Raw genomic sequence first — 21,079 nt, 5'->3', positions numbered from 1 at the left:
CAAGGACATGTAAAATGGCAATAGTGAAAATCAAAGCAAGGTACAAGTTATCAACCCGCAAAAGCACATAGATATTGTCCTTCATACGTTGCACACTTTCAGATAGCAGAGGTGGCACTGGCCTCCATTTGTCAGGTGATGTTCAGAGAGACCTCACCAGTATACATGGTAAGCTGTATTGCACATGACGTAATGCAGAAATGGCTCATAATGGTTTAAGCGACAAACTTATGCCCTGTTCTGGGCGGCTTCTGGCTTCGTTTGCAGGTATAGACTGACATTATCTGAACCCTGGGCTTCCACATCACTGCGCTTGTTATCATATTATATTTAGTATTGCAACCTGCAGCATGACTTGTTTAGCGAGTTGCTGCCTGCTCTTCAAGGCAAAGACAGGATGTGACATCACATTAAAAGAGGCTTGTTTGAAATTTAGAGTTAGTTGTTTATATATATTTATAATATTGTATTTTGCTGGCTTCCTGCGCCTTCTTCATCACTTGAGCTCCCTTTTGCACCTTCGTCTGTAAGATGTGCCATTACCTTCATCTGGAAATGATGCTAAGATTAGTCACGACAACAACTTACAAATACCTCGCCATGATGTAGCCGTGGATGATTAAACCAGATGCTTTAACTATGACCCACGCTGCCGCCGCAGCTCTGCAGCCGCCTAGCAGAGGCGACAGAGGAGACTGCGGTGGAAACAGAAGCAGCTGATTGTTCACTGTTGTGAATCACTGACAGTGGGCGGGCATCATTGCGAGTGGCTTCAGATCCTCTTGGTGACTGGTATTCAACCTCAGCTCAGCACCCTGTCATATAGGGCAAACCCGCCATTGGCTGGCTTTTTAATCAGTAAGAGGGCCGAAACAGTCGAGAATTTGAGAAATGCATGCTTGATATGTAGCCTATGTAGTTCAGAAGTGTTCCAAAATATTTCTATCTTCTGCCAACAAACCCAGACATTTTTAACTTCTTTATATCACAAAGACTTAATTTGGAAAAGATAGAAAACACTTTCATAATAGAGAGGTTTATCTATATCATTGTACGCATGCTTAATGCATTTTGAATAAAAGTTCGTGCAATAAATGACTAATTACGCCAGGTTTGTCTTATTTTCCAGCCAGTGATTTCAGCGAATGGTGCTACACAGCTGAATGTTGAAAGCAGCCGATGCTGAATTACTCTCAGCGGATGGTACAGGACTCAGTCACTGGCCTCTCCGGGCTTAGCCGAGATCAGCTCCTCCGCGTGCACTCTGCCATGATGTCGCCTGAACGCTTTAACTGCATACCCCATTCACGCCCACCTCAGTACACTTGACATTCATGCATCCACTGTCAAAAGGAATAGCATCAGCTGGACAGAAGTCAGGTCTCAGAGAAGACGAGTCAGGCTTTGCCGATGTCACTGTTCAGCTAGGTAAGTACCTATAGCCAATTAGTTTTGAAACAGAAAGTACTAAGTTGAAGTTATTTTTAAAAATGAAATTGCAGTGATGCATGTGATAAAGAGCAAACTGAACCCTGAACATTACCTAGCAAACGGCTCACCATTGACCGTGCTCATTAAACACGGCCCAGTGATGGATCATGTTTGAAAGCGACTCTGTCCAAAGGTCAGAGTCACCTGCTCATCGTCTTCAGTAGCCACATGATGGAATTTTTGACACAAAGGGTTTTTTGGGAGTTTATGCCACGCAGAGATGTTGATCGTGCCAAACTGACGCTCCTTCCCACTGTCACAGCTGAGTGAGCCTGTTGAAGCGAGGCGATAGGTGACAAAAAGCCTGTGGCTGAGACGAGAAAGCGGTGGATGGCTGTTACGGAGCCAGACGATCAGCATCTGATCACTCGAATGCTCCCTGATGTGGAAAAGAGATTCCCACCATCAGTACAGATGGGCAGCTGATAGTCGCACTGCAAGTGACACTCCTGCTCATAACGGTCACCCATGCGCCTGCAGACAGCAGCAACTAATGAGAAGTTTTCTTCTGCATTTCGGTGTTTTCCATCGCATAAACCTCAGATACAGCGATGCGGAAATGTTGGAGCCGGCAAATTGCTGAGCTGAATAAAGGTGAAGTAAGTGAAATCCAACAGGTCAACTGTCACAGTTCTCGCAGTATTGGTAATATATCCACTATAAATCTAACTTATGGCTATCACGCAGTCAGTGTAGTTGTGTTTCAATTTTCTTGATCTGATTATTTGCAGTGTAATCCCGCAGTTCATGAGAAATCGAATGTCCAACACAGCCAAGGTATTGAGGCTCCGCCCGCTCAGGCTCGAAAGTTGTGGTTCGCCGCCGCGATGGCAGCCCATATTGCAGTTGGTGATAAAAACTTGTTCGACGCACAAACTGAGACCGTCATTGCACGTCAGCCCACTGACAGGCCACTGCCGTCGTCAGGTGAGCAGCTTGACCGCGGTTCGCCTGGAAGAAACTGACATCGCTGGAGCTCTCTATTACCGGAAGGCAATCTAGAAGTGGCGCCGATATTTCATACAAAGTCAAATGAAACAGGTTGTGCACCACGACCAGCTCCAGATGGATGCCACCCTGTCTATAGCCAGCCGCATTTCGTAGTCGATTTAGGGAGCACTGCTCAAAGGAGCTGTGGCTGGTGCCCGATCATCTTCGCCACACTCTGGCCTGTGCCAGCGAGAAAACCCTTTTAGAGCTGGGTCAAACTTTCCAGGGTGACACTCTGAAGCAGTAGTTATGATGGTAGTTTGTTGTAACTCGCTCTCAGGAGTCCCACCCACCCACTCAAAGGGTGTCTTCGCTGACTACTCGTGATCCATCCAGGAAATCCATGCAGTGGCTAGTTGCAGAACAGCACACAAAAGGCACAGCGCAGGCAAGTAAAGACAACTCAGGCCTTGGTCGACGCTGGAGCCATAGGTGAGTACCTATATTTCAGTCTCAGCCTCTAAAATCAACCGATCAGCCCAGGCAGCCTGCGGCTCAGACACTGCTGGGCTCACTTCCAACTGCCGCATGTTGACGCTTGGTCAGACTCCTTGGTCACTGCTTGAAATTGGCAACAGCCTCTTTGATGCAGGTCTCCTGTTACTTCTGCTGCTTGATTTTTTGACTGTAGCTTAGAGAGCTGTAAAATATGTAAATGAGCTTATATAAATGCTACTTTCATAGAAGTTACCTAAAACTCACTCTTGCTCTCCTGTCTGCTCATCAATATAAAATCACCTAACAGGCGTAATGAGGCACGCTGCGTGATATTAACCACCTCATGTTCAAGCAGTACACATTCAGTGTGCTGCATTTTGAAAGCTTCATATGATATACCTTTATGCAAAGAAAAGTAAACATAGCAGTTTTTTACTGCTGAAAATGACCTGCCCTGTTAACGGCAGTCAACTCATATTTATTCCAGTCGGTCCATGCGCGAGCCAGTGGCATTGAGCCACCAGCTGCGATATGGCTTGCTGGTCTCCTAAAGACGGGGTCAGTGACGCTTCTATGGCAGAGGAGATGGATTGTCTGGGTCTCCTCTCACAATCATTTTGCCCAGCACATCCTGGAATATTGTCACTTTTGAATAATTGGCATCAAGCTGGGCAGCATGGAGCCTGTGCTTTATTGACAGCAGTTTAGGACAGGGGTTGTTTACGCAGCTCATAAATGTGGGCAATGAAATGTGGGGCTGTGACTGTTTACATTGAAAATAATACCCCATGCATGGCAATGACACAGCCATTACCCAATATATAATTAATCATGACTTGATAAAATAGTGCCAGATACGGCAGCATGAAGGACTTCTGCACTGTGTCGATGTTATGCCAGGGTACCCCGTGCAAGGAACCCAAAGGGTGCTGACTGCCAATACAAATGCCTGGCCAGACAAATCAAAGGCCTGTCGCATGACAGACGTTTACAGGTAGCTTTGTGCTAATAAACAATGCAGTACACTGGGAGAAGTATTTGCTCGAGTGTAGTGCAGCACTGAGTCATCATGTGGTTTCAGTTCGCTAAAAGTTTACAGCAGTATTTGCTGAAAAGCCATAGTGAAGGATGTAAGATTGCTGTGACCCTGTAAAATAAAATTATTACAGTGACAGGCTTGCTAGTAAATAGCTGGTACTCATTTTTATAACTAGTTGTGCTAATAGTGGTTTCCTTATTAATTGAAACAGTATGTGGACCAGACACTCAAACAATGAAAGAGTTCACTTTGAGTCCAGCTTTAGCACAGGCTGATCAGATTTTGAGCCACGATTCAGCCAGTTAGGCTTTAATGAGTTATTTTCAATATGAAGTAACCATGATTGCTACTGTTAGGCGATGTTCCTGTATGGGTGTCACAAGATACTTATCCCATGAGACTTCAGATTCTAAACATAAAATTAAGTTCACAAGGTTACACGTTTTACACTATTTTTAAAATACAAATGGAAAATATTTTTGCCTCGACTGAAGGCTCACAGCCGTAAAGTCAATATCAATACTACCATAATTCATGTATTGTTTTCCTTTCGTTTACACCTCACACTACTCATGGAAGCCTGTGCTTCAAGCCACTGAATAAATAAAGGTGAAACCCTGCATCTTCGTTACCTCTGACTTTCGGGGCTCACCTATGGTAAACTCACACCTCTGACCTCTTGTTTTCAGAATGAGGAGATAAGAGTACTACACACCAGAGTTATGTCAGAATTGCAAGAGAAACATTAGTTTTACTTTTCTGATAATGTGTTTATATCCACACTGCTTGGTTTTTCAGAATTGAAGTTTATGTAATCAATACCCTGACTTTGTCGTAATCAGCGCCATTAAGTCAGAATTGGTGAGATAGTAAACTCACAATTTTTTTTCACCATCAGAACTGACTTTATAACTTGTGAGTTTAGCAGAGCAGCCATAGTCTGTACTGCAAGAAAAAAGTCTGAATTGTGGGTTTGTCACACCATCATTCAGTACGCTTCTCTATTGCTGTGTCTGGAACAACAGACCACTGCATTAACACAGTAACTGTGGTAGACAGACTAGGAATGATCCCCTGCAGCAGGAGTCACCTCAGCTATGGGAGTGAGAGGGTTATTTTCAGCCCACAGACAGTCTTTCTTCTTCTTCAGTTCAGAATTCCTCTTTTGCTCTCTTCTCAACAACAATATTATGACCAATACAAGAATGCAAATCAGAGGAATAGTGACTCCAAGTGCCATTCCCAGTGGGTCTTTATTGGAACTTGTCTGTTTTTCAGATTCACCTGAACAAAAACAAATCCAATGTTAGATGTTTGAGTTTTTGGAAAAGAAAAGTGATTGTTAAAATAGGGTTGGAGTTGTTGTTATAAAGTCATTTCTTGCAGCTCCAGAGTGATTAGGCATTTCTGACTAAAGGGGTTGGGGGCTAGGGGCTGTGTCTTTGAGGTCACCATAAGTTTACCAACTACAATTTGTTCCAGTATCAACATCTTTGTTGGTCAACTTTCTTGACAGAAACATAGTCCAAACCTGAACCCAAACCCTTACCATAATCTACCCCTAAAATCAGAGAGAAATTATGGTTGATGACGTACTAGATCGTAACCCTGACATTAGCCCTAAGCCTAACCCTAAAGTCTGACTGATATATAGAGATGCTGCTGCACAAACAAGAAAGATGTTTGATCTATGACCCAGGGGTGTAACAAGATCAAAATGTGAAGACATTTCTCATTGCGTTTCATATGGAAGCCTGTTTCCACCGTTGAATAAAAACATGTAAAATAAAAATAATGATTGTGACTTTTTATCTCACAATTCTGACTTTTTTTCAGATTTGCATGATACAAACTTGCAATTCTGACTTTTTTTCTTGTAACTGTAAGATAAACTCATGGTTGCATGTTATAAAGTCAGAATTGTGAGATATAAACTTGCAATTGTGAGTTATAAAGTCAATTCTGACTTTTTTTTCCCTCAGAATTGCGTGATATAAACTCGCAATTGTGAGTTATAAAGTCCAATTTTGAGAGGGGAAAAAAGACTGATATGTTCTCAGAATTGACCCTTGACAAACAGCTTGACTGACAGGCAATCTGACCAATCATAACGCCAAATCTGTCCAACAAACAAATCAGATGGGAGAGTAGAAAAAAAATGTTCCCATGGTTCCCACAGTAACCTGTGTTGTCTAACAGCATGTTGTCAGTTTCCTCTTTGTTTCACAATGTATTTTTCACTATATGAGAACATGTTGTGTAGTGTAAGAGCAGCATTGTTTGTTAGACATAGACACAGTAACTAAGGAGGGCGGGTTTTTGCGAACAGTCAATTGTGTGACACAAACCTACAATTCAGACTTTTTTTTCTTGCAATTGCAAGTTTGTAATTTTTTTTTTATATATATATAAACTCACAAGTTATAAAGTCCAGTTCTGATGGAGAAAAAAGAATTGTGAGTTTATATCTCACAATTCTGACTTAATAACTAGCAGTTGCATTATAAAGTCAGAACTGTGAGTTATAAACTTGCAATTCTGAGAAAAAAAGTCGCAATTGTGAGATATAAACTTGCATTTGTCAGAAAAAAAGTAAAAACTGTGTTTATATCTTGCAATTCTGACTTTATAACTCACAATTGTAGTATATCTCCTCATTCTGAGAAACAAAGTCAGAATTGTGAGATTTTATTAGGCAATTATTTGAAAAAAAAAGTCAGAATTGTGGGATTAAAAGTTTCACCTTTTATTTATTCAGTGGCAGAAACGGGCTTCCATAGTCTTACAATATCAGCAGGTGTGAGAGTGAAATTAGCTGTAGCAAATTGGCTCAAGAAGGAAATGTACATAATTATAATTAATTATATTGTGTGGCTTTGCATTGTATTGTGTGACCTTCAGTCGAATAAAATGCTATTTTCCATTTATACATTTTAAAAAATAGTGTAAAAATTTTGTCTCTTTCTTGTGAACCCAATTTTTTGTGTTTCGTCTCGTCTCATGGGATAAGTGTCTTGTGACACCCATACAAGGAACATGCCCTAATTGGTGTAATCATGGTTAAAAGCATGTGGAAAGAATAACTCATTGACTAAAGCCTAGCTGAAATGAATAAAATGGCTCAAATCACCAACAGCAGGGGTTTTTGGTCAATTTTTCTAATGTGCTAAAAGCTGGACTTTAAAGTGGAAAGAAAACTCTTTCATTTGTGATAGTGTCTCGGTCCACATTACACTGTGTTTCAAAATTAATAAGAATTACTATTAGCTGTAACAATAGTTATAAAAATGAAGTACCATCTTAAATTGCTGTTTACTGTAAAATATCACTGTAATAATTTATTTTACACAACAAGTCACAGTAGTCATTTTTATATCTTACATCCTTCACTATGAAACTTTCAGCAAAATACTGCTGTAAACTTGTGAACTGAGTACACACTGTGTTGAGCACAGTGCTGCACTACACTCCGAAACAAATACTTCTCAATTTAATTACTGCATTTGATTTCTTAATAACACAAAGCTATATGGCGATCTGTCATGGCTGGCATTAAAAGTGATGACAGATCTTTCATTTGTCTAACCCTTGAACCAAATCATCTCAAACATTTGTATTGACGCTTGGTCAGGACCCTTTGGGTTCACTTTATGATGCACAGGGTACCCCTGTAGCATCATTTTTTGACGTGCAGGGTCCTTCATTGCTTTAAATAAGAAACCCGTGGCATCATAATGCTGACACAGAAGGCACTGGGAATTTTATCGTCATGATTAAATTATATATTGGGTAATAACATTGTCATTATTGCATATACATTGGGGTGTGATTTTTCAATGTAAACAGTCACAAGTTTTGTTTACATTTCATTATTTACACATTTATGAGCACGTAACTCAACCCCTGTCCCTAAACCTACCTTTTGTCAATAAAACACAAAATATAACTTGCAGATACAGCTACAGTCATAATTTATTCAAAAAGTATTAATATTCCAAGTCTTCTGAGGCAAAATGATTTATTTGTGAGAGGAATAGACACAATCCATCTCCATCTGCCATAAAGCTCAGTCTGTTCGTGCTTAAATTCAAAAAATGCTGCCCGCCAGAAGCCTTATGTCAGCCTTGGTTGTGAAATGCCACTGGCTCTTGTATGTCTCATGACCGACTGCGTCATGCTAAAGTTCGAGTGTATCTTTTTGAATGAGATTCAATGAGCACGTTAACAGAGCAGGATCATTTTCAGCAATTAAAACCTTATGTTTTACTTTCTTCTTTGCATAAAGATATCATATGGCTTCAGAATGCAACACGACTTGTTTGTAATGCTTTTATACTGCTTGTTTATGGTCAGTTTCTGCAATAAATACCTGTAACGGTACTTATATTTGCCTGTTAGATGTTTTATATTGTTCAGAAGTGGGTAAGTTTAGGGTAAGGGTGGGTTTAGGTGCTCCTATGAAAGTATACATTTATATAAAATGATTTATATTTTTTACAAATGCATACAAACCATTAAGATAAACAACTGAAACCAACGGAGGACCCTGCACATCCAAAAGTGACACTTGAGGTTCAAACAGTGACACCAAAGGGTCCTGACCAAGCGTCAATATGCGACGAGTTGGGAGTGAGACCGTGTTGCCCAGTGATGTATCAGTGGTGAACCCCACTTGCAGGCTTGCCAAAATAAAGAGCTTCAATAATCTTCTCTATCAGTTGATTTTAGAACTTTGAACTGAAATACAGAGTACTCACCTATAAGCTCAACGTCGGTAAAACCTGACGTGTCTTTTGCCTTATAAGACCATGTGCCTTTACAGTCCAGCTGATGCTGTTCAGCTTCACAATAGTAGCGCCCACTGTCTTCCTGGATGGATCTACGGATAGTCAAGTGAAAGACACCCACTTTTGGAGTGGAGAAGTGGAGTCGTCCCTCAGGCTTTGAGTTATAGCTCAGACTGCCATCATAACTATACTTCAGAAGTGTCACCCTGGAAGACTGACCTTCTAAAGGGTTTTCTCGTAACCAGGTAAGGGTGTAGCGAAGTGTGGAATCAGACTCAATACCATCCACTGAGCAATTCAACATCAGCTGCTCTCCCTCTTTAACCATCAGTGTAGTGTTGGATTTATTCATTCTGAAATCACCGGCTGAAACATATAAGACAAATTCAACATCAGTCTGAATTAGTTCATTAGTTGCAAAACCCCTATTTGTTTATTTGTATAGAAGCTTATATATAGAAGCATACTTTCTAGATTACCTTCAGTATGAACAAAAATAGAGAGCTTTCCAGATGTATCTGAATCCAGTTTCTTCCAGGTGTTAGCAGTTAGAAGCCACTCATCAACCTGACAGTAGTATTGGCCCATATCAGTGGAGCTGATCTGTGGCACAGTCAGTTTATAGTGTGTGGCACGTGGTCGTCCGAACAAAAGATTTTTATCACCAACTGCATTGTATAAGGTACCATCACGCCTGGCAATGAACATGGTGACTGGCATTTTTTCCTGAGCCCTGAACCAGGTGACCTCAAATACAGACTTTTGACTTGACTGTGAGTCAATGACACAGTCAACGGTGAACCCAGTCTGATGATTGGTAATGTTGGACATTCGGTTCTCCTTCTGAACACGCAAGTTACTTTCTGTTTTAAATGAAAGAAAAAATCAAAGATCAAAGAAAAGAATGAAACACAATACACTGACTGCTTAAAGAAGATCATATGTTGATAGCCATAAGTTAGATTTATAGTGGATATATTACCAATACTGCGAACTGTGACTTTAGTTGATCCTGATCGGGCATTTGCTGTTTGTTTCCACTCGCCTTCACAACTGAGCTGATACCGCTCAACAGTGCAGTAGTAATTTCCACTATCAGCTGTATTTGAGTTTAATACTAGCAGATGGAAAGTACCAGAAGTAGGTCTAGAGAAGCGTAACCTGTCCTTAAGTTGCTGTTTCTCTGCAAGGTACTGTAGACGACCATTATGAGAGTAAGTCAATAAAGGTATCCCGCTTACAGATTCTGGGCTTTTAAACACCCATCTGAGACTGTACTGATGAGTAGGGTCCTCTTTTCCTACATCCAGGGAGCATTCAAGCTCAAATCTCTCTCCTTCTTTGATGTCAAGATGCTTGTCAGTCCTGTCCATGGCAAAGCTGTCCTCTTTTTGCTTTTCCTCAGTGTTCACATGGACGGATAGCTCCCCAGACTTTTTGTCACCTATCTTTCTCCACTTGTTTTCAGCTGTCTGAATCCACTCAGCAACTTGACAGTGGTAAAGGCCGGTATCAGTGGGGTTGACGTTTGGCACAGTCAACATATAATGCATGGCACTTGGGTGTCCAAAAACCAGATCTTTATCACTGATTGCACTGTGTAAAATTCCATCATGGCTGGCACTGAAGATGATGACAGGTTGTTCATTTCTCTGACCCTTGGACCAAGTCACTTCAAACATAGATGCATCACTGGACCGTGATTTAATGACACAGTCAATGGTGAACCCCGTTTGTAGATTGGTAATGTTCAGGGTTCGGTTCTCTTTATCCACATGCAGTTTGTCCTCTAATTTAATTTTTTAAAAATCAGCATGAATGCTCAACTTAATTACTTTTCTGATCATTTCAAAATCTTAATTTAAATATAGAGTACTTACCTATAAGCTGAACAGTGACATCGGTAAAACCTGACTCGTCACTTGCCTTACGGGACCACTGGCCTTCACAGTCCAGCTGATGCTGTTCAACTTGACAGTAGTAGCGCCCACTGTCTTCCTGAATGGATCTATGGATAGTCAAGTGAAAGACACCCACTTCTGGGGTGGAGAAGTGGAGTCGTCCCTCAAGCTCTGAGTTAAAGCTGTTGTAATTCAGACGGCCATCATGATTATATGTAAGAAGTGTCACACTGGAGGACTGATCTCGGCTAAAAAACCAGGTAAGGGAGTAGCGAAGTGTGGAGTCAGACTTAATACCATCCACTGAGCAATTCAACATCAGCTGCTTTCTCTCTTCAACATTCAGCTGAGTGTTAGCTTTATTCATTTTGAAATCACTGGCTGGAAAATAAAAGACAAGTACAACAGTAATTGGGTCATTTTATTTGCCTGAACTTTTTATTCAAAAATGCATTAAAAAAGCATGCATGCAATGATATAAATAAACCTCTTCTATTATGAAAACGTGTTTTCTAAAATAATGTATGATGAATAACTTTTTGAATAACGTTTTATTTTCCAAATTAAAAGTCTTTGTGATATTTTTGGTGGCATAAAGTTAAAAATGTCTAGGTTTTGTTAAAAGAATAGAAATATTTGAAACACTTTTGAAACCTACATAAGTACATATCCAAAAACATGCATTTCATAGTTTCTCATTTGACCATTGCATCTTACTGATTAAAAGTTCTCTGTGAGTAGAATATTGTAGTCCAGGTTTTTACCTTTCTCTATGACAGCAAGGTCTGTGGAAACAGACCTTTTCTCTAGTGAATACCAGTCACCAAGAGGATCCTGAAGCCATTCTTCCACCTCACAATGATATTGCCCACTGTCAGATGTTCTGAGCTGGTGGATAGTCAGCTGAAAGGTCTGTTTCTGTTTTATTTCCACACGGATCCTCTGGTCCTTCTCTAGGCTGGCTGCAGAGCCAAACTTGACAACAGCATCTAGGTCCATAGTTAAGAGCATCTGGGACCCAATCATCCATGTTACCATAAAGCGAGAGGTATTTGTGGTTGTTGTCGTGACTGAGCATTCAATCTTAGCATCAGTGTTGACAGTGGTTTCCAGATGAGAGGTGGGTGAGTACAGGCGCATCTTGCTGACTGAGGTTAAACAGTACAAAGTGATGAAAAGAGAGAGAGAGAGAGAGAGAGACAGAGATATTCAACAAAATACAATAACCTAAATATATATAAGCAACTAACTCTAAATCCTAAACAAATTTTTTTTTAATGTGATGTCACATCCTTATAGAAACACACCCCTTGAAGGGCAAAACATGGCTTCCTTCACTGCAAACTAGTTATTTTTGCTGGTTTTGTACTAAATATTAATATATTAACAAACGCAGTGATATTAATGGACCAAATTCAGTATACACATTAGTAATGATACATACTATATACAAGCAAGCCAATGCACCCAGAATATGAACATAAGTTTGTCCTTAGAAAACCATTATGAAGAACCATTTTTGCATTGCATTCATATTCTGAGCTCATTTGCTTACCTGTATATACTGAATGGGATATATCTTGAACATCACCTGACCAAATGGAGGTCAGGTCTGCATCTGCTTATCTGAGAAAATATTAACAGCAGTATGAGGACAATATCTATGTACTTTTACGGTTATTAGCTAACCTTGCTACTTGTTTTCACTGTTGCCATTTTATTCATACCATGTCCTTTCCACGTAGGGGAAAACAGGCAGGCAGGCCATGCCAGGCCAGGGAACAGTACAACACAGCACAGCAAGGCAAAAACAATGCAAGGCAAAACAGGAACCAATAAGGGAACAATCAACAATGAACTGGCCCAGGACTGAAAACACAATGAGAATAAATAGGGAGCAAACAAATCAAGTAGCAAGGGAGGTCTGGTGGGGCAAATTCACCAATAATCAGGTAACAAGATGGGCGGGGTCAGGCAAGAAACATGAGAGCACATGGCACACAGAAACAAACAAAAGCCTCACACAAAACCAAAAGCACAAGTATTTGGCCAGCAAAACAAATCACAAACCATGTGTTAAGCTCATGAGAACACTCATAAGACATGTGTGCACACAAAAGATGACAACGTGAAAGCACACAGCCAGTGAAAAACAAGCTGTGCATTACACGGCAAGACAAAAAATAACAAGAAGGTACGTAGCTGATAAAAACACAAACTGCCTGCAACAACACAAGATAACGAGAGAGCACGCGTCAGAAGAAACCACAAACCGCGTGCTACACAGAACACAACGACATACTTGGACAGAGGAACGCATGACTGAGTGACCTCGAGACTGCATGTTCACACAACAAGACAGAATATGGAGTGTGAGTGAGGAACACCAAAAACAAGACAGAAACATGACACAACACAAGTCCAGCACAAGACTGAAAGGGTCAAACACCAAAGACAAGATCAGGAGGGGAGAGAGGTAAGCCAAGCCGGTGCCAATGGATAAGCCCAGGAAAACATTAGAAGGGACCAGGGAAGGACAGAAGGCTTGAGCCAGGGAGACTCAGACAGCTCTGGAGTCCTAGAAGAAAGCCAGGGCAGAGCCAGAGGGAATCAGCCACTGAGAGAGTGCATGGCTTGAGGATACTCAAGAGCGCATGTTCCCAAAAGCATCGTAAGCCTAAGTTGATCATAGAATCATTGACACCAATGGAGCTACGATCAACTTAGGTTTACAATTAGGGATGCACGATATTATCGGACTGATATCGGAATCGGCCGATAATGACTTCAAATGTAAATATCGGCATCGGCCCGATATGAAAAATTATGCCGATATGTTTTGCCGATAAGATGAATATGTTAACTCACATGTGCTAAGGGTGTGCTAGGGATTAGATCACGTCAGCAGTGTGGCTCATTCTTGAAGCAAAGTTTTGACTGAATGAGGAGTAGATTCACTGTTTTGTATCGCTGCATTTAAACTGAGAATACACATACAGAATGATGCATAGCAATAGCACGTGCAGTGGCAGCAGCGGCTATAGGAGAAAGCGCGCCGTTGTTCCATTTGGGATAATTTACTGTTGCCTGTTTCATATCCAGTCACTAGATCGCTAAATGCACATTTTAAATGGTTTTATGGTGCTCTTTGTTGTATTTTGAAACCCAATGGCTGTGTTTGCACATGACATGATCTGCATTTAAAATAAAAAGTAATTACGGCGCGCGGTCAGTGAATTCTCTTTCTTCGGCGGCGCAACGGCAAAACACACTGTTGCTCATATGAAACATTTTTCGTGAATATGACACAAGTGAGGTACAAAGCATTCTTTATAAGTTAAATAATTGGTTAGCAGGCAAATGTTAGTAGCGACCATACTTTTGGATTCATGCAGTTCGAGCCAATACATTTAAAGCCATAAGCGGCTGTGTGTCCTGTTTTCCCGGTTGGTCACGAATTGCCACAAACTTAATAATATTTATAGTTTCTTTTCACAAATCATCACCGTCTCACCCTTTAATTTCGCAGGTTTGTTTTCTTGTCATTTACTTTTAATCCATGTTGTCGGATCATTTATGCGGGTAAACTGCGTGTGGGAAATAAAAGATTTCGTGGCAATAAATTAAGAATTCGTTAATACGACTTTTTAATTCGTTCCCTTATTTTACAAATTAATAAATTAATAAAACGTAGGAACGAATTAACAAGTTGTAGGAAATAATTATGTTCGTGTCCCGCAGCCCTGTCAGAGCGCAGTGCACCGTATAAAATAATTAGAAATTATAATTAAACATGACTTAGTGACTACATTTCTATTACTTTCTTTCCATGTTGAATGCCTTTGTATTGCAGGGCTCTAGAATGATCAAAACTGTCACTTTTTTTTTATTTTTTAAATGTGCAAGTTAAAATTTGACGTGGTCGCACTGCTCCATACAGCGCGGGTTACAGAGTTACAAAGCCGTGGCATATTCAGGATTTCACTGATCACGCAAAGAGTAGTTTTCGTTGTAAGCGCTTCGGGTGTAGAGCCTGGTTTGTATTTGTAGTGTCAGCACGAGCCAGGTGGTGACGGCAAAAAGGACGCGACTATTCTGGAAACGATGGCGGACGGAGGATTTGGTTTTCGAGTAGGGTAAAAGACCGCTTGTTAAACCAGAGAAGGTAAACATGTTGGTATTCTTGTGCAAAAAAAGTGTACTGTTTTGCCAGTTGGTCACGAATTGCCACATAACTTAATATTTTTATTTTCCCAAATCCTCACCGTCTCACCCTTTAATTTCTTAGGTTTATTTTCTTGTCATTCACTTTTAATCCATGTTTTCGTATCTCTTACTGTGATAAATTGCGGGTGGGAAATAAAATATTTCGTTAAATTAACAATTCATTAATACTACATATTAATTCGTTCCCTCATTTTACAAATTAATAAATTAATAAATCATAGGCACGAATTAAGAAATTGTAGCAATGAATTATGTCCTGTTCATGTCCCGCAAAGCACCCTCACAGTCACCCAGTTTAGTTCTACTTTTCTGTTTTCGTTTTGAAATGTTGTATTCAGATTGCGAATTCGAAAGTGAAAGCATCCGAAGTTCGGCTTATAACATAGCAAAAGTGAACTTAATTTACAAAATTCAGATCATAAATAATGCTAGTCTACTGATGAAAAAGAAGGGATTGAATGTAAACCACTCATTACTATTTATTTAATCCTAACGAATAAGTTATTGTTAAAAACTAACTTTCCAAATAAAATGATATATATCGGTATCGGTATCGGTATCGGCCAAAATGAGATGAAAAAATATCGGCATATCGGATATCGGCAAAAATCCAATATCGTGCATCTCTATTTACAATGCTTTTAAAAAATGCAGCCCTGAACCGGAAGCATCACAACTTGTTTTATAGAATACAGACGTTTGTTGTGCACAACCCCATTTGATTTTTAATATCACTTTCTTGATATATGAGAGCAGGTTAAACATTTTTAACTATAAGCACTTTCTAATTTCTCTACTTTTTAGTGACTGAGAAGCTGCCCTCCAGGTCTCTGTGCCATACTCAATGGTTATTCATGCAATTACACTATAACAAGGACACTACTTTAAGGAGTCCCTGTTACAAAGTACTTACTATTATAATAACAATTAATTATGCATAATTATATGCAAGTAACCAAACCTTAATCCAAACTCTAACCATATAGTAAGTACATATAGTTAATTAATATTACTCAATAATACTTAAATGTATAATTATACTGTTGTGTAACCTAAATAAAATTTCACCAGGTTGGAATATGGGTAGGATTAGGGGAAGTGTTAGGTTTAACAGTATGTTTAGGGCTGTAGTATGATCAAAACTTTGTGTAACAACATGTAGGTACTGTTTTCCTCTGTATGTACTTGGTAAATACACATAATTTAATGTGGGTCCAAACAATCTTATATTTAAGTTTTGGCATAGGTCATAAGATATTATATTATATCAAAGTCGAAGAATGAACCTTATATACACTATTTTTGATAAATAACTATATTTACCAGGTTTTTGTACAGTCACCGCCAATGCATTGGAGTTCTTCGAGGCTTTCTGTACATCCTTTTGATAGGCATCAACTTGACACTGGTACTGTCCGTCCTGTTGCTTGCTTGCTCTTGGCACCTTGAGAATGAAACGGATGTCTGATGGCAGTGCTGGAATGGACAGCTGATAGTTTCTCTGATCTGCTCCCCAGGTGATTTCTCCAGTGTGGTATATAGATAAAATGTTTGTTTGAACAGTTGAATTGCGGGGCTGAAACATCCAGCGTACAGCCAAAGACACTTCAGGCCCTTTGACTGTGCAAAGTAGTTCTATAGGTGAATCTATAGACACATTTGTTGTGCGACTTTTCAAGATCACCTTCATTAGAGAATCTGAAAAGAATTATTTAAACTCTAATATCAGTAACAGCACAAATATGAACAGAGTAATTACAAAGAATTTATGGCTGAATGTTTTGACAATTTTCTCTGTTTCTGAGAATAATGTGTGATTATATAGTAATCTTACCAACTGAATTAACTATAATGGCTTTTTGTTGAGATTGGGTGTTGGCTTTCTTCATCTCTCCATTGCTCTGTACTGTCCATTCAGACACGATGCACTTATATTCGCCGCTGTCAGATGTTGCAGATGCACCAATCTCCAGAGTAAAGTTTCCAGCTGGAGAATGAAGTGTTTGAACATGTCTGCTCTGATACCTTGCCCCAATATCTTTCATCACTCCCTCATGGGTCAGACTAATTACATCACTGAAGGAGCTCCCCGAATCTTTCTTGTGCTGCCATGACACTGATAAAGGACCTTTGAATCCCGACACTGAGCAGGTGACCCGTAATGAACCTCCTTCAGTCACCACATCCTTCATCTCCATGACCACTGCCAGATTACTCTCTGACCAAACAGGCAAAAACATTTTCGTTATGAAAACTGCGACTAGATTATTTACAGCAAATAATGCAAACCACTGCCTATTATTTCAAGGCAAGCATCACTGTTTGGTCACTCATAATTAAGTTTAGGATTTTTTTTTATTTGTTATCATCTCCATACTTATCTTTGAACAGCACAATGTCTGCATAGAAGGAACAATTGCATCGTTAATTACCTTTAGCCGTGATGCTCACAGTCTCTAGACTGGACATTTGTTTTTGTATTTTTTTGAAGGTGCCATCTTTATTCATGTCTTCCTGCCATACTTCACACTGGTACTGGCCCTGGTCCTCAGTTCGAGCCGAACGGATGGTCAGCAGGTAGTCTGTGTGACTGGTTTTCACTGCTCTCATCTCTGCTGCATTCTCTCTCTCTTTGTAACTGTCAAATATGGTGAGCACCCCAGAAGATCCAATCTGGGCCACTTTCTGCTGGTTCTTCAGCCAAGTCACAGAGAAGAAATTACCTGGAAGGTTCTGTGCATTCACACTGCAACGGATGTCCAATGGGTTTCCTTCCTGTAGTGTCCTTTTTGAAGCCGTCACATGAACACTGAATGAACCTGCATCAGGGGCCACTTCTGAGACACAGAAGAAATGAGTGAGACGAATCAGGTTCTCTTACACAACTTCCTGTGGTATGACTGCAAACGTACTCACTTCAGGCATTACAACAGGTTCTGACCTACGTAGTTGCATATAACATGCTCTACATTAATATGCCACAAACTTATCTGTCATTTGGCAGAAGCTAAAAATGCTAACATGGGTAGGCTCTGTGACCTGCCTTTATCTTCTTTAACATTTAGAAACTATTACAGGTAAGAGAAAATATGACAGAATACATTAACACAGGTTTTTTTTTTTTTTTCCTGTGCTAAAAAATGGCATAAAACTAGTACAATTTAAGAGTTATTTAGAAAAGTGGGTAGTTAAATGGGAATAAATATCAGCATTTGATTGTAAGTATTTTGCTGTTACTTTCACACTTTCATTAAAGGGGTCATTGGATGCAAAGTTCACTTTTACATGTTGTTTGAACATAGTGTGTTTTTTAATTACTCTGTAAACATAATTTCCTCTTTTTCAAATCAAGCCATTCTCAGCTTCTTGTCTGTGTGACATTACACCGACAGAGGCCGCTTCCACAATAGTTTGATTGAAACTGGCGTCTTACCTTAGACCTGCCCTGATGAGCTGTAACAGTCTGATCTCTATTGTTTCGATGTCGAAGCAGGGATGTAAGTTAGACAAGAATATCTCTGATTGAGTGATTGAGGTGTTCTGCTTTTGAATGTAATAATGAACATAGTAGTCGTCATTTACTCCCAACATCGGAGCCGCTGAAGATGCAGTGGATTACGTTTGTTTGTGAAGGGAATGTCCCTCCCAATCTACATATATCCATCTATGTTTGCGCGAATCATTCGTGATCCAGCTTCACTATCAGTGGAAGTGAGTATAAGGTTTTTTTTTTACACTACCATTGAGAAATTTTAACCAAAGTATGTTATAGACTTTTCATTAAGACCCTAAAGAATCATATCAACTTGAGGAAAATGGGCATCTGATGACCCCTCAAATGTGCACTTGATAGACACTAAAATTCCAAAATATAATGCTCACCAATTTGCTTAATTTCCACATTACATGCTGTGGTGGTTTTGTGGGCAATCTGAGTCCAGGAACGGTCTGGGTCTTGGATCCACTCGATGGCTTTGCAGTAGAACTTCCCCCTGGTCTGACTGCTGCACTTGAGGCATCTTCAGTCTGTAGGTTGTTTCCTCCACCTTATCCATGCTGATAAGACCTGCATGATAGCGATCCTCAAATCCAGCTCCTGTCTTTACAGTCAGATCTTTGTCCAGAGTAATGATTGTCCGGGGGGTTTTATCCTCTTCACCATGGAGAAACCAGGTGACTGACAGATGAGTGTGTTGAAAAGTCTGGCTGGAGACCTGGCACTCAAGCTGAAGAGGATCACCTTCAGACAAGCTCTGAGAGGAAGAGCCAGAGTATGATGCCTCCAGGGTGTCTGCGATCACTGTGGATAAAAAAGTAGTGACCAATATGCATTTTTCAATGCCAATACTAACATCTAGAGAACTGATATCAGCTGATGTCATATCAGTGACCATTTTTGGATACATGGGCATGTGAATGGATGTTAAAGGACGGATTTCTTATTCAATAATCTCAAAATGCCAGATCATCTCATTAATCATCAAACTCCTCAAGATAAATAAATATCTTACCATTGAGCTTTGTTACTGCAGCATAATCTCCTAAATATGCACCACCTGTGTGTAGAGTCTCACAGAACAAATCACCCGCATCCTCCTCCAATAAATTGTCGATCTTCAAGAGAACTGAAGATCCTGACAGCCTTTCAGTATTAATCTCCTTATTTCTTACCCTACTGGAGAACATTCCGTAAGCAAACTCTGGGTCACTAGTACTGATCATATTTACATCCATGTTTGGTTTCTTGACAATGAATTGAAAATCCCGGATAGATGGGCCTGTAAACCCTGTTACATTACAGGATATGGAGATGGGATATCCTTTCACTCTGTACAGAGGACCTTCCTGTATCTGGACCTGAATCTGACCGCTGCACAGATCTGTGTGGAGACAGGCATTAGGGATATTTTACCCAAAAATAAACTTGTTGTCATCATTGACTCAGCCAAACCCATGACTTAAGTTAATTTTTTATTCACACTTCTCTTTTCCATACAGCAAAATCAATGGCAACTGGAGACATATATAAAAATAATTATTAATGCACTATATGAGGCCCTGGACCACAAAACCAGTATTAAATAGCAAAGGGATATTTGTAGCAATAGCCAAAAATACATTGTATGGGTCAAAATTATTAATTTTTATGTTATGCCAAAATCATTCGGATATTAAGTAAAAATCTAAATATTGTCCTATCCTTACAACTATACATCAATGGAAAACTTATTTATGTAACTTTCAGAGGATGTATAAATCTTAAAACCCTTATGACTGTTTTTTTGGTCTTATGAAGCCTGATATTTGCATGACAGTATTAGGTCCTCCTCATCTTGGCATGACAGAGCAAGGTTGAATATGTGGAAGTGCAAATAAGATTTAAGCACTGCAGCAAAGTGTATTTTTTAGTTAATAACCCTTAAATGTCACAAACACTTCAAAAGCTAGATTTTACTAGTCATATAAACCACTTGCATGTAACGTTTATGGTATTATTTTGTCTTATTTGAAGCCTTACAGTTATGAAAGTAATAATCACCATCCACATTCATTGTATGGAAAAGTCCAGCTTGAATGTATTGCTAGCATTTTGCATTTCACATCAAATCCAAGCCAACATGAGGGTGAGAAAATTAAATAATCTCACATAACTTATATATCTTCAGAGAAAACAATTCAAGGTTTATACGTGTGATTAAATTTAGTCTTACCCCACTGCAGGAGTCCTGTGAGACACAACACTAGTGGCAGGTGCCACAGCTGGATCAATCCCATTGCTTTCTCTCTCATCTCCAAGTTAGTACAGGTGTCATCGAGAGCACCTAAAAGTGATATATGTCCTCTGAAGCATGCGACTGTGACATATCAGATAAAGAGGAAACAAGTGTGATGAATATTGGTTTCCTGTCGTCTCGCACCACACTTGCTTCACTGTCTTCAATTTAGTTAACACTGTTTATGTGAACAAAGCATTATAGCATACCAGCAGTTTTTATGCAGCATAATTTGATTTTTTTTGTTGGTTTTTGCAAATAGCCATTTTAACAGTAGTTACATTTTCATGGAAAATTAAAAAAAAAATCAGTTTTGTTAACTTTTGTAAAAATGTTACCTATCTTAACAAATCTGTAATTAACCATAAATTGAGACCCAGATTGAAATTTAACTGAGCTCTTTATTTAATTACTCTTTTGGCATCTTTTGAT

General features: G+C 39.6%; 1 protein-coding gene across 1 annotated transcript; it reads right to left on the bottom strand.

Moving 5' to 3' along the window:
• Window positions 1-4,994: 4,994 nt before the first annotated feature.
• On the bottom strand, window positions 4,995-20,770 carry LOC127157839 (immunoglobulin superfamily member 3-like). The gene is given in 13 exon segments (XM_051101043.1): window positions 4,995-5,242; window positions 8,716-9,111; window positions 9,225-9,608; window positions 9,728-10,534; window positions 10,626-11,027; window positions 11,411-11,794; window positions 16,197-16,571; window positions 16,708-17,091; window positions 17,306-17,710; window positions 18,756-18,855; window positions 18,857-19,173; window positions 19,385-19,753; window positions 20,585-20,770. Coding segments are annotated over 13 exon segments (4,626 nt in total). The 5' UTR covers window positions 20,664-20,770; the 3' UTR covers window positions 4,995-5,018.
• Window positions 20,771-21,079: the final 309 nt, after the last annotated feature.

Source organism: Labeo rohita, unplaced genomic scaffold (genome assembly GCF_022985175.1).
Source record: "Labeo rohita strain BAU-BD-2019 unplaced genomic scaffold, IGBB_LRoh.1.0 scaffold_122, whole genome shotgun sequence".
Classification (NCBI taxonomy): Eukaryota; Metazoa; Chordata; class Actinopteri; order Cypriniformes; family Cyprinidae; genus Labeo; species Labeo rohita.
The sequence above is the reverse complement of the archived record's forward strand: the minus strand, read 5'-3'. Positions and strand labels throughout refer to the sequence as shown.